Source organism: Cyprinodon tularosa, unplaced genomic scaffold, assembly GCF_016077235.1.
Source record: "Cyprinodon tularosa strain WSP-4 unplaced genomic scaffold, ASM1607723v1 ctg611, whole genome shotgun sequence".
Classification (NCBI taxonomy): domain Eukaryota; kingdom Metazoa; phylum Chordata; class Actinopteri; order Cyprinodontiformes; family Cyprinodontidae; genus Cyprinodon; species Cyprinodon tularosa.
The window spans coordinates 302,978-320,477 of record NW_024039354.1 but is presented as its reverse complement, the minus strand read 5'-3'; the positions used below and the strand labels follow the sequence as shown (position 1 = coordinate 320,477).

Genomic DNA, 17,500 nt, shown 5'->3' with positions numbered 1-17,500 from the left:
CTAAGGTTTGAGATTTGCAAACCTAGTATAGATATGATCCCAGATTCTGCAGCTTTAACTGCAGAAAACAGCAGTTCTACCAAGTGTTAGCCAAGAGGGTCTGAGTGAAAATGAACTTTTTTTTTTCTTTACAAAAAGTTATTCTGCTTCACAATCATGCACTTCTTTGTGTTGTTTTACAAAAAATACCAAGAGACTATATAAAAGTTTTGCAAAGCTACATGGGCAAAGTTCAACATATGTTGATACAAGTTTGTACTTTAAAAAGACATTCGGATTAATTCTGTGATCCAAGCTACTAAATATTTAGTTCATGGAGCAAGACCTTCATAAAAAATCCACCCAGCATACGTAAGCATGTTAAGTTTTTTTATTAGACGCCATTAAACAGACCAAAGGAATGTAACTGACCAAAATCAGAGTAGATTGCAGCTTCAAAAGGATTAACGAAAGAAACGATTTAAACATTTTGCAATTAAATTCATATGTATTCATTTTTTCCCCCATTTCTTTTGTTTTTTTTCATAATCTCTTTCCGTTTCCTCCACCTAAAATCTGGCTGATTGGCTTTTCCAGACTTGGACGTTCCAGAGAGTCACACAGGTGTTACTGAGCACCTCTGGGGGGCGCTCTTTCCTCAGACTGGACACGAGACTTTGGGTCTGTACACAAACTCACGTGAACAAGCTTGGACTTGGGTGATGTCTTTACTTGCATCTTTGTCGTGCCCAAAACATGATGAAGACCACTTAAATGAATTAGAGGATTACACAAAATGAGATCAGAGCCACATTTTTCTGCTAATACCAAAAGATAAAACAGCTCAGCAACTTAAGCTGTTATTTTCAAAACATGTAGAGTTTTTACCCAGGTCTTAAGTAAGTGCTCTCATGAGTTTTAAATCTAATGTAGAATCTAGTGGGGACTTTGGAGCATCAGGAATACATTTTAGCCTCTTGTTGAGGGATACCTTGGCTCTTTTCATTGTTTCTACTCTGATCCACTCACAAGACTTGCACAAATACTTTAATTTGATTGAAAGTAGTTTTTTTATTCATTTTTTCCCCAAATGTGCGCATTTTAATAGCTGTGGTATAAACTTTAAAAGTGCTAAAGGTATCTCTTGACATTCTGCATGATGAAACCTTTAATCCTCCATTTAACATTATTTCACCTCTTTCCTCTGCTTTCCATTTCACTTTCCCCTGTGAAATAAGGATTCAATTTATACCCAAACAACATTGTCTTTTTGTGTATTTTGTGAAACAAGAGTGGTGGTTTTGTAATGATTTAGAGGTGCATATAAAGAACAGTACAAACCTTTCTTCATAGGGACAATGTAGTGGATGCATGCTCTTACTAGATGTCTTAGTTATAGTACTTAGTTTAGTGACCTTACGGTTTGGTCTTCCTGCAGGGTATGAAGAAACTTATTCTCAGTCCAAGGTAATTGGTAAGTAAAGCTCAGTCTAGTTATTGACGGCCAAAATGTGGTCTCTGCTGTTAAGTGGGATAACTGATTTATAATGCAAGAATAAGGCAGTGAAAAATGAAAGTCTTTATTCAGACTTTTGCAAAAGTATGTGTATATCTGCTTTACTTATTTTAATTAACTGATTGAAGTTTCGTGTTGTGCTTGGAAAGGGATTAGCTTCTTTTTTATAATTATAAAACCTTGTGGGAATTGGATTTCCAAGTATTGAAAAGATGAAAATAATTATTTCAGGTCCCCATGAGGGAAAGAATTGTATTAAAAATCTTGATGGCAGAATATTTTTCTTTTATAGAAGGTGACAAAATAATTATATTGTGTTAAAGTGGTTGGTATTAAAATTACATCTAATGTTTAGTAAATGGTTCTCGATTGATTTGGTTCCACTTTGACGGAATCCACTTAATTGGTTATTTGAAACAACCTCAAAAGTGTTTATTTGAATGTGGTTAAGCATGTAACCACATTTAAGAAAAGAATGGTTAAATAAAATGACTGTAAACTTTAATAAGGGCCTAGTTTTATTAAAAACCTAACAGCTTTTTTTTAATCTTGTTTAGTTTTAGAGTAAAATGTTTAACAGTCTACAAAACTTTTATTTACCTTTACTATAAACTGTATAAAGGTATATGATTTCCAAAGTGCTAGAGGATTCATTCCAGTTTTTAACAAATAAAATATGGATTATGAATGAGATTTTCAACATGCCCAAAGAAAAACCACCAACCCTTTATTTTGCTGTTAGCTTGGAAACCAACCTCAATATGAAGGAACATTTCACATAATAAAAAAGTTATAAAGGGACTAGTTCTGTATGACGGTAGGAAAAAAAACTTAATGTAGAAAAATTTAGTTTCATTTAGCTATGATTTCATTTGTTTAATAAATAATTAAGTGTTAATGACCTTCTGCTTTTGACCCAAGTAACCCTAGTTTACCTAATGAGGAAAAATCTATAAATATTTCCATCTCAGCAACAAGGTTCTGTTAAAGTTTCCTGTCCTAATTTTGCTGGAATCCTCCCCTTTCGGTATCTTAATGAGTTTAACACCTTGATACTTATTTTCTACCTTCTATTTCTTCTTTATTTAACTAATGCTACAAACTTAATACATATTGCTAGTTACGGTAAATAACTGCCTAACATATCTTTTGATCCATTACTTTTGCACAGTAACAGATGCAATTTCCAGAACAAATGAATAGAAATTCAAACCGTTAAATTAGGTTAACCTGAGTTGACAGAAAGCGTTTCTAATGTGTCCTGCAGGAAGCCCTTCTCATCTGTTCTGTCCTTCCCGCCGTCGGTGATCGTAAAGACGGCACCAGAAGTAGAGGGGTGTGGGTATAGAGTGTCTAATGGATATTCCTGAAGCCATTTTTTTATGTTTCTTTCGGAACGCCGGGGGTTTCTATTGGTGTTTTTAGTTGACCTAGAAGTGGGTCACACAAGAAATTAAAATTCAGGAGACTGAATTTAAGGGTGTCTGTAATTAACGTAATGCAGTGTTTTGGCTACAACAGTAATCCTTGTTCCTTAAACTATATTTATACATCTCTTGTTCGTTCTTTTTATAGATGTCAGCTTCTCCACTTTTTCTCTATTCCTGAGTCTCTTTGTGGGATCATCTTACTTGTTAGCTCCAATGTTAAAGTTGAATGTATCACTTCTTTGTTCTCTTTCTCCTTTGTCTTCTTAAAATTCTAGACAAAATCCCTGGCCTGTCACGAGAAGGCTCCCCACAAAGTGCAACATCAAATAAGGTGAGTAATGGAGACCAATATGTTTCCATAAAAAGGACGTTTAATTTGTGTTTTTAACAAATAAACAACTTTTGTTTAAAGTCGCTAAACATGTTCACATTAATTGGCGGCCCTGCTCTCTGCATTTGTCCCGTTGGTGCATCTGTCCCGATGGTGCATCTGGAACTTCTTAAATCCCATCCTAGCTATAAGCGTTCAGTCCTACTGGAGCATGCTAATGGCTTTTTAAGCAATGTTCACGCGCAGCATAAAAGCCATCAGGCCTGCGTTGTGTTTACCATTGGTGTAAGCAGACTTCTGTTACATAGACTGATAGTGGTAAAAGAAAGTGGCTCGACGGTTGACAAAGTTTTTAAAAACTACTTTTAGTGTTGAATGTGTACATCTCTGGACTGAATTGTAAACAGTAGTTTGTTTCGGTCATGCATCCATCTCCAGATACGCACAGGGAGGGTAAATAAAATCAGATGGTGATTGCGATTAGGAGCAGGGTGTGCAGCAAAGGCCACCCAGAAGCTAGGGGTTAACTCAGTAGCCCAAGTCATAACTTTATCACATGATCTTGACCGCAAAGACAGCAGAGTCCCAGCAGAGCTCATTTAGATGTGTTTATGCTGTTTACAATGAACAATCGTTTCCTTATGCAGGGGGAGAGTGTGTCTGTGCATGTGCGAGTGTCTGCTGGACGGGGCAAGGTATCCGTCGTATGATTTTTTTTTTTGGTTGAAGTGCAACCTGAGACTCACAGGGAACATTTTGACTAGAATTTGAGAGGCTTCTGTGTTTTATGCCTCATTCATAGCTTTGGAAAAAAAATCTAAATGGTCTGAAAGTGCTGCCTGTTAATGTCTTTAGCGCTGATTTGCGTCTATCATTTTTTAAAGGTTGTGCAGCGTTTTATTTATTTGATGATTTGACATCTTTCTAAAATGTTCTGTGTCTTCTAGATTTGTGGAACTTCTTTGTGCTGAACACATCTAAGCTTTAGAAAAAGCTCTTTGAACTGGCAGAACTTTGCAATTTCTAAAAGTTTGTAATGATGATTATAAGGATTTTTTTTGATAGCTCCACAGTAATGTGGAAATATTAAAAGTTAATTAATTGATTATTTAAATAATCCTCAATTAATTTAGTAATGGATTAATCGTTAACTGAAGTATAGACTCTGAAACACGCCTTTAGCTGACAGATCTGCCTACTTAGAGCAGTAATTATATCAGGATTGTAAAAAAACATATGAACATTTAGCATTTAATATATAGAAAAGGAAATGTTTGAGTTTCACCTGTTTAAAAATTGTATAGCCAAAGATTTTTTAAAGAAGACTTTCTACAAATTTAAATCGATTAATTGAAAAAAATGGTCAACAGATTAACTGATTTGCAAAATAAATTTTTTGTTGCAGCCATAGCATCTGTTTTCTGTTGTCATCTTTGCATTTTTTTTTTAAAGTCATCAGCACCAATGACAAACTTTAAGTTTAAAATTTATGCAGATGTGCTTGATGCATAAATGATGTCGCTTCTCTATGACGGGTGGAGAGTTGATGCAACAGATAGAGAAGCTACCAATGAACTATGTCTTTATGTCTTTAACAATCACTGTTTCATGCTTGTAGTTACTGGCATTTATTAGCAATCACCAGGGCAGCATGGGAGCTCTTTCTAAGCCTTGGATGTGGATTTATTTGAGGAAGTGCACATCGCTGCTTTGTTTTGACATATAGTGAGCGTTGTTTTACATACGCTGATGTGTACAAACTTTATACACTCCTTTCTCCATCCCCTTCAAGCACGGAGACTTGTGGCAAATGTTAAAAACCTGGAAACACTCTTAGGATATTATCCAGAGGAAAGCTTTATATGTAAATATGCTTAAAGTAATCATTTCTCAGTCCCTTTTTCTGACAGCCAATCTTTTGGCTCCTTTCAGCCTACTTCTGTATCAAAAAATGGCAAAACTTAGATTGCTTTCTTCATCAGAAACCCTATTGCCCAACCATTAGTTTTTGGTCTATTTCTTTTGTCTTTCAAAAAGCTGCTTTTGTAAAGGCTGCTTCCTATCTCAAGAGTGAAACTAGAGGCGACTGACTTGTAATATTTTACAAGTCAGGGTTGAGTTCCCTTTAATCAAAAAGTAATTGAAGCATCTCTGTTATGACCAGAGTGGCTTTGGGGTTTCACTGAACCAGTTAAGAAACAGTGTGGCCAACCACAGACTAAATCAAACCCTTTTTTTATTTTTGCCAGAGGTGACTGCTGAAGTTGAAAGACAAAGTATAATTTTAGGGAATGCTTTATTTCAAAAACTGGACTGACTTTTTGGCTGTACTTCGCCGTTTAAATGAAAGCTGGGTAACATCAGTAATAACCAAATAGAAGCGTGTCTCTTTCTGACGCACGTCCAATTGGATCAATGCTGTGATCAAAGTTTGTTACTGTCCCGCTTGTCCACAAGTACACATAGAAACATGTGCTGCTGCTGGTTTTGATCTGTGCTGCGGCGCATTGTTCCTCGTTCCCAGGGCACATGCCCATAACCTTGGCCGAGATGAAAGATTGTTGCTGTGCTCTTAGTAAAGCTTGTTCCGATGGTCTGGGTCATTGCCTGCTGTGGCAGTTCAGCATGCACACAAAGGCTTTCTGGGGTCATCACTGACGGAAGAGACCAAAGAGGAGAGGGACTATAGAGGGCTCCACCTTTGGCTCACAGCCAGGTGATCAATGGGTGGAGGGCTGGATTTGGAACAAAGGAAAGGTCATCAGGAGGCTCATCTCTGCTGAAAATTCCTGTTTATAATTTCATATTTTACCAAGTAAGATACCTTTGTGTGTTCTAACATGCAGATACACGGCTTATGAAAGTATTAATTATGGAATTTTGTAACATTACACCTCAAACTTGATGTATTGTGGCAGATTAGTGCATAACCCTGAGGCTGAATGAAAATGAGATACTTTTTAAACTGGCTTTTAAATCTAAAGAATTTGGAGTTGTGCCATATCCTGTCCATTTTGGGAGATGGATTTGTTCTGTGACACGTTTGCTCTGGGTATTTATTAGGGTTGGGAATTGCCTTATCGATTCTGTGAACAATGAACTTGTTTAGTGCGCGGTGACATTCTTCTACCTTCGCCTGGGACATTCTATTTCTGTCTGCCTCGGCAAAAACAGGAGGCAGTGAACGGGAGCTGCCAGCCTTTGAGCCAGCCAGGCTACCCGTCTCATCACAATTATCTAAATCTAATGGATAAGGCATCTGTTTAATGAAAAAGCATTACTGTACAATTTCTGGAAATAAACTCATCTCTCCCTGATTTAAATAAATGAGCATCACCTCTCTCTCGCTCACTGAACTGCGGAGCAACTTCGTAACATGTTTAATAACCCCAAAGAGAGGTAGGAAATTGGTTTATTTCCGGTAATGGCATATGATTTACTAGGAATCACATTAAGCACAGCCAGTGATATAAAACTAGGTACTTACCACCAGAGTTGCCTTCCATGCTGATCGTAACTGGAGCGTTTGTCCCGAAGCATCAACGATTGCAAAGCACCTTGTTGCCATCTTTCTCTTCCATAAAACGAAGTCAAACTTTTGATCGCTTTACCCGATTGGGTGCCATTTATTTTTTTTTGCTTTTCTACTTATGCCTGGGAATGTTGTACTTGCTTACTGAATGTTGTGCGCGTAACTTGCAATAAAAAATGTGTTGTAAGTCGTGCTGCCCAGCGCTAGGCTCCGGTGCTGCATGGAACCGTTAAGAGAATCGTTAAGCGAGCTGCCAAACGGTGCCATGGAGTTGGAACACACAGAACTGGTTTTCGATTCGCATCCCTAGTATTTATCCAGAACCTGGGTTGAACTATTCCACCACATTATTCCTAATCCATCTTTTTACTTTATTATTGTTTTCTAACAAATCTCTGGGGCCTTCGCAGTCCCTTTCACACTGACTGAAAAACATGTTTAACCCGGGGACAACCGGCTTTTAGTGGCAGTGGGAACAGATCACTGACGAGTGTCTACCTGGGTCAAATGCATCGGTTCTGATTGCATGCTGTGGGAACACCAGACCCGGGTTGACCCGTTAAATACATGACACCATTGAACGCAACGTACGAACATCAACAAACTGCGCCGATCGCTTCTGATCTAACAAGCCAAAACAACTGTTTACATTCGATAAACATGGCGCAGCGCTGGTAAGAGGCTCTGGCTCCCGTCCATGTTGCTCTCCAACAATTACTTCCCTGATTTCCGGCACTACGGAATCCGTGAAAACACAGCGTATTAGTTTCTGGAAACGCATGCTTTGCAACGACAAGAATAAATCTTGTGTTTATTGAATGGTTTGTTGCAGAAGTGATTAAATATCCCCCTAAAATTACATTTATGATTCTCTGTATGTGGGAGGTAATTCTGTCCTGCTTCGTCTTGGGAAAGGGGTGGAACGCATTCAAGACTTTTTCCTGCCAGTTATTATTAAGCTCCAGTAAGTTTGCAATTTTTTTTCTTTTTTACTCAAGCAAAGGAGGTTGAACACTGACAAATGTGATCTATCTTGCATGCACAAGTATGTATGCAGGACTTCTCCCCGGAGCTATGGTTGGGACTGAATAGGAAGGAATAATTGGATGATTCCTTATGAGTTGCGCTTTTCTTTTTTAGACAGCAGTTGGCCTTGATGTTCCATCCCCTCTCTTTACTCAGCCATCTAGGAATGAAAGATGACTCGGTCCGTGGCCCGTTTCTTCTTAATGTATGAGTGAACTTTATTCCTGCTTGGGTAGCTCTGCGGTTCGGCCGTCAGACTCTCACAGAATCAGGAAATGAGCATTAATAGTATGACCCTATTTACACTCGGTTTCAGGTTTTGCAGGAACATGGCTGCCACAGTTTCCAGTCTGTTCATTTGAATGGTTAATAACTGTTTCTGGACAGAATTTACTAATAAAAATCCTATATTGTCAAGTAGAAACTACTTAAAGTGACTGTAGATCTAAGCTTGACCTTTTATGTTTTATTCACTTAGTTCTTTCTATTAAAAAAGAGCCACTCACAGTGATCCACTGATGTTGGGCCTCAGGTTATTGACCCATATTCCATAACATTGTTTTGTCTGTTCATTTGGTCATGTATGATGTTTGAGTAATTTATCTTGGATTTGTTTCTCTCATCAAGTCTTAATGTTAAAAGCAATTTCTGTGCATGTTTTCCTGTTTCCTAGTTTTCTTTAAAGCTCCTCACATTTTCTTCTCCTCTCTGCAGGAGGAGAGCCATCCTCCGGAAGTAGAAAAGGAGGAACCAGTTGCAGCCCCTGTGATTGAGGAAAGCAAAAAGTCAACTGAGAATTCAGAAGAGAGGCGAACTATGGCTATCGCAGCCAAAGCCAAGGAGATTGAAAAGGTACATGTCCTTTATCTACTAAAAAAGGGGGATTTATTGATCGGGGGAAGGGGTCATATTGAGCACATTTTAAATGATCACTCTTTTAATTTAGGTGCAGAGTAAAGAAATGCACATATATAAACTTTATCTGGTTCCCCTAGGTTAAGGTTTTCACTCTTGGAATAGTTTTCCTTCTGGCTCCTTTAACTTCTTGTTACCTGCAGCTCTGGTTTATTCATGCCATCGTTATTAATGAGGTAAAGCTTGACTCTTGCTTTTTACACACACACACAGTAAATGTTGAAATTGCATGTTTAACAGAGCTTGGAGGACCCCAGGCTAAAAGTTCCAGATCTGCTCCCTTGTCTAATGAATGCCATGCCAGGACCAGTTATTGCTACCACTGGTTTACTCGAAACCATTAAAACTTGAGCTAACTTTGCCCTGGAGCATTCGGTTCCCTCTCCCAGCGAGCTGCACCAGTGAGCCTGCAGCTCTGCCATAATGTTCCTGCTGACGCTGCACCTTCCCTCCTGTTTTACAGTCAAAGCATTTTGTCCTTGCTTGTGTTTTTGCTCATTTTCTTGAGTAAATTCTTATTGTTACTCGCAGTGCAGGCCACAATAGCACCCCTGGGAGGTAGCCTAATCTCGCATTGAAAGATTTGTATCCATCCAGCTTTCAGTTTAAACATATTTCTTTATATAGTAGAAACAACTCACCGTGGTTGTTTGGGTTGCATTAAAGTAAAAATGTCTTCTTCACCTTTCCAATTTAGCATGTGCTTTATACGTTTACGTTTATGATAAATATGGTGGCGGATCAGTGGTGCTGTCAACATGTTTCTTTACTTAAAGTCCTGGGAATCTAGTTTAGAAAACCTTTATGTCTGAATTTAATGATGAACAGGCCTGAATAAACATACCTATAGGATGGCTTTTAGTAAACTGTCTTAATCAAAATTAAAATTTGTCTGATTAATGCATATAAATGGCTTGGTGAACCGGTAATTGTGGCTGATTCTGTAAATCAAGGTTTTCTTTTTCACCAAAAATTTTGTTTAGGGGGTGTCCGATTTCATTTATAGAAAGACTATTTGGTAAGGAAAACAAAGGAATATTTATATATGAAGTGTTTTTTTTTTAATGTTCTTTTGCATTTCCAACTTTTGTTCTCTCACGTTCTCTGGCCTTTATCATTTCCAGATTTCATCAGTTGTTTTGCAGCTCTGATCTTTTTCATGTGTTATTTGGACATATCTCGCCAGAAAAAGTAATTCAATCGGTGTTTTGTTTTTTCCCTAAATCATAAAACTAAAACAGCTTTTCTCTATTTCAGTCCTGGAGGTTTGCTGTCCTGCAGCCTTTAGATGTGTCACTACTTCAACACATCTGAGTCTAATAATCAGGTCATTAGCAGGACGGGAGAACTTAAATGCTTATTAAGGAGGTAATTCAGCTGTGAAGCTTTATGTAGGAACCCTGCTCTACTGCTTCCTTTCTTTTGTGTGGTGAATATTTGAACTACTGAGGCTTCAATACACTAGCCAAAACCTAAAGGCTGCTTTCTAACTAGTTTGTCCTAATAGTGCTTTTCTGTAAGTACACTTAAGCCAAAGCTGAGGTGTGTTGGCAGTCTTCTTAAGTGCTCTCTTAATAATGCTTGCAGTAAAAGGAGGTAGGAACCTTACGGAATGCAACAAAAATACATTAATTTGTTCTTTCCATCCTAAGGTATTGTTTTTACTTTTGTCCCTGCATAAGGTGAAGGAATAGGAGTTACAGTTTGCATTATTTTCCCCAGTATCCTTAAAATGTATCAAACCACTTTTCCTTTTTAGCGGTCATAATTTCCCACCATCCTTTCCACGTTTAGATAAACTCACTTAGGTTAGCGGTTTATTTTTACTCCATGATAAAGTAACTTTCACTTTTGCAATCTAAAGTCAAAACAGTATTTTTCTCGAGTGACAAGATGACAAGTGTGGTTCAGATGTTTGGCTTTCTGTCCTCCGTTAAATGCTTTCAATTTACTGCCCTCACACAAACACAAACGCACTTAATGGGCCTTCTTCTAAAACACTCACAGAGCGTCCCACTTTGAAACCTAAACGGCCAGCATCATTGAAGCTGGCTGGAGTGACTGACGAGGCATGCATGCTTTAAAGATGGTAGTTTTACTCTTCACTACCCAGATTTTCAAACAAAAGCAGTTGTATGTTGTTGGGTGAGGAGTATTAATGGGATTGGACAAAGAACAACTGTTAAGCTTTTTGAGTTTCTATTAAATTTAGCTTTTTCTATCATTTTATTTTTTTTAAACCAGGCAATTTCACAGTCCTAATCTACAACCATCAGCATAAGGGTAGATGCAAACATCCAGATTCAGCCTGGAATAAATCTAAAACGATCACACACCCTGTCAAATTCCCAGTCTTTGTGGTGAAGATATAAAAACATAAACCATATAAAATCTTCCCCTCGGCTTCATAAGTCTTCACAGCCTTAAACTAACACTTGGTCTTATACGCTGCCTAGATTGCTTTCATATGCAAATCTTGAATAGAGCCCTGACATAAATCATACTGAGTCTCAATTATGTGAAATAATTTTCAATGTCAGGATTTCACTGATGTCAGATCATTTGTATGCTTTGGCAAAAGCCGTGGTTTATAGAGGGGTTACAAAGGATCAGCGGGATCTTAAAGGTACCATTAAGGAGAAGGATGCCAAAAGAAATATCTGCTTTATATGAAGTCTATGGCAAAGAAAAGCAGACATGAGTTATTTTAGAATATTTACTCTTAATTTGAGTAGGTAAATAAGATGTTTTGCCAATTTAATTACTATTTCTACTTTTAAAACAAGATTAGTTAAAATGCACTTGAAATAAGATGATGCAATAGTTTTTTTACCTTATTTTAAAACTTTTAAATTATCTTGTTCCATTGGTAAAGGGTCTCACTTATCACCTCAATTCAAGACAAAATGCACTTATTTTAAGAAAAATTAATTCTCTAGATTTCTATTTTTTTCACTGTGATGAGATGCATGAGTATGATTTTGTTTTAAAGATAAAAAAAAGATAAATCATGTAACTGAAGTGGGATATTAGGTGGTTCCATTTACTATTGTTAATACTACACTTTGAAGTTTTAGTATCTAACTATTTATAGTCATTAGTCACAATTTTCAATCTTTCATAAAACACTTTTTGTTTCCCATTAGTTTGTTTTGTTGTTTTGGAGTAGAATTGTGTTGAAAACCTCACACTAGAGATGAAAAAAGTGATTTTATTTTATTTCCTCATTTTTGAATACTTTCAAAGAATTATCACAAGACGGGAGTTTGTCTGTTTCTGTTGCAAGCTACCGGTACTTCTTTCCTTCCTGATGGATAACTGGATTGATTTTTAAGAGCATGGCTGAATACAGGAACCTTGTTTTCTGCACATTGTTTTGTAGGAACAGCTTCTTCCTGTATTTATAGCAGCCGTTTTCCATACTGATTGGCTACATCCTGAGAGAATAGCGTAAATAGTTAGCCGCTGAATGTGACTATCAGACATTGTTAGAATACCTAAAAGGAAGTATGTTAGTTTATCTAGAACAGTATAGAGAGTGATTTACACACATCCCTCCTAATTATATTCTACATGTATGGACACACACCATGTTTAAAGGTCGGGTGTGTTTGATTTGCGTCAGCACCTGGTTTAGAGACATCCTGATGATCAAGGCACGTTTCCTCTGCAGTGATTAATGCCACTGTTTTCTTCCTATTAAGTAAATCATTTAAAAGGCCACGCCACTTATTTCCCCCTCCCTCTGGATGTGTTTGTGTAAGGCAGGGACTTGATGGTTTATATGGAACAGCTAATTTTCACCTTTTGTCTTGTAAAGGTTTGCAAGTGATTTTTACACCTTTAAGTTTCAGTGAGTTAATTTCTAAGATTTTTTTTTTTACTTTCACAATAATGGACATTTCACAGAAAGTCTTTTTTGTGGAACAGTCACCTAGCATAATGCTGCCATCACCGTGCTTGACAATTAATACAGTTTCCTTTCATTTGAGAATCCTCACTATAACTACATTGTCATAATTCTGTTATGATTAATCCAAACCCAATGAACCTTTAATTTCTAAAATTAATAACTTTAGTGCCTATAGCCTTTTTTTGTTAACCTAAAATATCCGTTTATGCAGTGATGTTAAGAGCTTAACTTTAGCTTTTAGGTTTCATCAAACCCTGGCTAAATATTCATAGTTCGTTAAAGAAGTGGTTCTACTCTGATCTTTTAGTCTGAGGGGGATGTTTATTTTGTTTAACTCATTACAAATAAACTGTTATACAGGTGCTGGTCATAAAATTAGAATATCATGAAAAAATAGATTGATTTCAGTAATTCCATTTAAAAAGTGAAACTCGTATATTATATTCATACATTACATACAAACTCATATATTTCAGATGTTTATCTTGTTTAATTTTGATGATTACAAATGACAACAAATGAAAATCTCAAATTCATCATATCAGAAAATTAGAATATTACTGAAGACCAATAAAAACAAAGGATTTATAGAAATGTTGGCCAACTGAAAAGTATGAACATGAAAAGTATGAGCATGTACAGCACTCAGTATTTAGTTGGGCCTCCTTTGGCCTGTATTACTGCAGCAATGCGGCGTGGCATGGAGTCGATCAGTCTGTGGCACTGCTCAGGTGTTATGATAGCCCAGGTTGCTCTAATAGTGGCTTTTAGCTCTTCTGAATTGTTGGGTCTGGTGTATTGCATCTTCTTCTTCACAATACCCCATAGATTTTCTATGGGGTTAAGGTCAGGAGAGTTTGCTGGCCAATTAAGAACAGGGATACCATGGTCCTTCAACCAGGTACTGGTAGCTTTGGCACTGTGTGCAGGTGCCAAGTCCTGTTGGAAAATGAAATCTGCATCTCCAAAAAGTTGGTCAGCTGCAGGAAGCATGAAGTGCTCTAAAACTTCCTGGTATGTGGCTGCGTTGACCCTGGACCTCAGAAAACACAATGGACCAACACCAGCAGATGACATGGCACCCCAAACCATCACTGACTGTGGAAACTTTACACTGGACTTCAAGCAACGTGGATGAAGTGCCTCTCTTCTTTTCCTCCAGACTCTGGGACCTTGATTTCCAAAGGAAATGCAAAATTTACTTTCATCAGAGAACATGACTTTGGACCACTCACCAGCAGTCCAGTCCTGTTTCTCTTTAGCCCAGGCAAGACGCTTCTGACGCTGTCTGTGGTTCAAGAGTGGCTTGACACAAGGAATGCGACAGCAGAAACCCATGTCTTTCATACGTCTGTGTGTGGTGGTTCTTGAAGCACTCACTCCAGCTGCAGTCCACTCTTTGTGAATCTCCCCCACATTTTTGAAGGGGTTTTGTTTCACAATCCTCTCCAGGGTGCGGTTATCTCTCTTGCTTGTACACTTTTTTCGACCACATCTTTTCCTTCCCTTCGCCTCTCTATTAATGTGCTTGGACACTGAGCTCTGTGAACAGCCAGCCTCTTTAGCGATGACCTTTTGTGTCTTGCCCTCCTTGTGCAAGGTGTCGATGGTCGTCTTTTGGACAACTGTCAAGTCAGCAGTCTTCCCCATGATTGTGTAGCCTATAGAACTAGACTGAAAGACCATTTAAAGGCTTTTGCAGGTGGTTTGAGTTAATTAGCTGATTAGAGTGTGGCACCAGGGGCCATCAATTTTGAACCTTTTCACAATATTCTAATTTTCTGATATGATGAATTTGAGATTTTCATTTGTTGTCATTTGTAATCATCAAAATTAAACAAAATAAACATCTGAAATATATGAGTTTGTATGTAATGTATGAATATAATATACAAGTTTCACTTTTTAAATGGAATTACTGAAATCAATCTACTTTTTCATGATATTCTAATTTTATGACCAGCACCTGTACAGCAGATCTTTGTTCTTCAACGAACAAAGTGAAAATCTATAAATAAAGTTGGTGAGTCAGTGGGCCCTGCAGCGGAGAAGCCACTATGGCTGAACAACTGAGAGTTGGCCTAATTTAAAACACGGAGGCTGATGGGTACATAGATGTTTGTCTGTATGCACTGTTAAAGGGGATGTGTTTGTGAGTCGGCTCCCAGCGCATCAACTTCATCAGAGGTAGTGAACTTAGTTCTGACTCAGGAAAAACAGACCTTGGGATTAGAGAACATTGGAAGGTAATGTAATGGTTGTGTTGTGAAATGGTGTTCATTTCTACACTATAACTTGAAAACAAATTACTTGGGTTCAGTCGATAGTTCAAGATAGTTCATGCTTAACCATTTGATTTAGGTTTATAATTTTGTCTTGCTAAACTGGAAAAGAAGTTAAACTAATCTGCATAAACTCTTTTAAAAAAATTGGTAACTTGCAAATGTTTTTATTCCATTTGTATTTTTTTTTCCTCTTTGTCCATTTTAGCCAGTGTTGCCACTGTAATCTAGGTCACACTCGGTCATACATGCTGCAAACTATTCAGGCTTTTCCCTACAAGTTGGTGCTAATGAGCACCAATTACAAAAAACAGTCAAAGATACCTTCACCAGTCTGGCAATATAACCTTTTAGGTCAGAGTCACCTGATCAATGCCATGCTTATTTAAACTATCGACATTTTATCATCAGTGACAGAAAAAATTCACAGCTGACAGGAAAGGAATTAAGACACCTAAAGACTTTAAATTCGAATATGAGCTCTAACTACCACAAAATGCTATTTTAAGGAATTTCACAAACCGTTTTTGTTCATTAGCGTTCACTTTAGGTTTTAGTCCATGGTGATTGAAAGGTTCAGAGGAATAATAAAGCCTTCTAAGTATAGATACCAGAAAAACATTGCAATTGTTCTTCCTACAATTCAAAAATTCTAAACTAATTTTAGATTCTTTTTTGCATTGTTTGGTTTTTGGATCCCAAGAATAAAACCCGACGAATACTCAAAACTGTTTAACATGGAAACGTTTTTCCCAAATGTCTTTGAAATGAAATGATGAAGGTGATGATCTTAGCTCTGCACCTTTTTATTCCTGGTCAGTTTTTTTTAAAACTCCTCCACTGTACCTCCTGCTTTGTTTTTCCCTATTAAGCTCAATTTAACTGCAGTGTTATGCTTTATCACTTAAATATCAGTGTTCACTCTATTGAAGCACCTATTTCATTATTACAGCTTTAACATCTGATATAAACATCTAAAATACTGATTCAATGTGTTTGGGATTGTTTCTTAGCTTTAGCACATGGACTACAAAAGAAGTAATCTGTTCTGACACTACTTTGTTCACAATGTAGTAGTTAGCTGAGGCATAGTGCTGTGAAGTAGTTGCATCCAGGTGACTGGTAGAGCAGGAAGGAAATGGTTCATTACCATCAAATTAAAGGCTTTTCCTTAAACCCCACCTCTCAAACACACACACAAGCCTCCTCTGAAATCTGCATTCAAATGGATAGGCGCAGATCTGGGCCATCACATTTATAAAAAGCATTTTGTAAAAAGATAAGTGTTAAATCAACATTCCTTGTCATTCTGCAGGTCTACAGGCAGGACTGCGAGACGTTCGGAATGGTTGTGAAAATGCTCGTGGCTAAGGATCCCAACTTGGAGAAACAGCTGCAAGTTCCTCTCAGAGAGAACCTTGGAGAGATACGAGAGCGCTGTCTGAGCGACCTTAAGCACTTCATCAGAGAGCTGGATGAGGAGGTCCGGCTGCAAGAACCGACAGTCTGTGACTCTGCCACTCCCGCCATTTCCCAGAAACTCTCAAAGACCGGAGTGAACCACAGCTCATCTTTCTGATTTGGTTTTTTGTTTTTTTTTTTCCTGACTCCGCTCCAATAATGTGAGGAATTTTTGGAATGATCGGCTCAAATTTAGGATTGTTTGGCTGAACGTACTGTAGGTCACAGCAAGCCATGAAACTCTTCACAGGACTGACCAGTGTTATATTTGAATGGACCCTTTATTAGGTTTTCTATGAAATATGTCAAAATATTCTAAACGATATTCTGTTTAATGTTAAATTGTTATTTAAAATTAAGTCACCATGGCTCCCATGGGTTCGGTTTGACGTTCATTTTTCAAGCATTTTCTCACATTTTGTAAGTCTTGTTTTCTGGTATGTGAATTGAATTATAAATCGTCAGATGTATGTATATGTATAAGTTGGTGCTGCAAATGAAAAAACTGTTAAAAGATCATATAAATTTGTACTGTCTTGAAATATTTGAATTTGACTTTTTGCTTTTTAAAAGTGTGCAGTAAACATGCAAATCCTATCCATCTTTATATAAATCTTATATTGCTTAATTGTTGGCAGCTATGGTAAATGAATACATGTAAAAGCTTTTTGGCTTTAAAGTTACCATATTTTATTACATCACTTACTGCTCATCACCTTGGTTTTAATTAGAAATGGAAAATTTAAATCACAAGCCTTGCACTTTTTGAAAACAATGCCACATGCTTTGTACATCAAGATTTAGGCAGTTTGGCCCATTCTTCTTTGCAGTACATCTAAAAATCCATCAGGTTGGATAGGAAACGTCTGCATGGCCATTTTCAGGTCTGCCAGAGCTGTTCAATCCGATTTGAGTCTGGACTCTGGCTTGGACACTCCAGGACATTAAGGAAGTATTTCTAAAGCCATTTTGGGATCTTGGCAATGCTTTAGGTCGTTTCCCCAGTCTGAAGTCCAGGGAGCTCTGAAGCAGATTTTCCATTCAGGGTGTCTCTTTGCATTTCTGCATTCATCTTTCCTTCTGTCTTGACTACGCTGACATCTGCAAAAAAAAAA

General features: G+C 37.5%; 1 protein-coding gene across 7 annotated transcripts in view; it reads left to right on the top strand.

The window, feature by feature from the left end:
• Positions 1-17,500, top strand: part of pphln1 (periphilin 1) — a 23,729-nt gene extending 6,229 nt beyond the window's left edge. For 2 of the 7 annotated variants that reach the window (XM_038307508.1, XM_038307507.1), the window contains exons 8-12: positions 577-660; positions 1,418-1,453; positions 3,201-3,256; positions 8,529-8,666; positions 16,240-17,500. In XM_038307508.1, coding sequence (XP_038163436.1) covers positions 577-660; positions 1,418-1,453; positions 3,201-3,256; positions 8,529-8,666; positions 16,240-16,503 — 578 coding nt within the window. In that variant the 3' untranslated portion in view covers positions 16,504-17,500. The remainder of the gene's footprint in view (positions 1-576; positions 661-1,417; positions 1,454-3,200; positions 3,257-8,528; positions 8,667-16,239) is intronic. The other 5 variants (XM_038307510.1, XM_038307509.1, XM_038307513.1 and 2 more) reach the window with 3 other exon arrangements.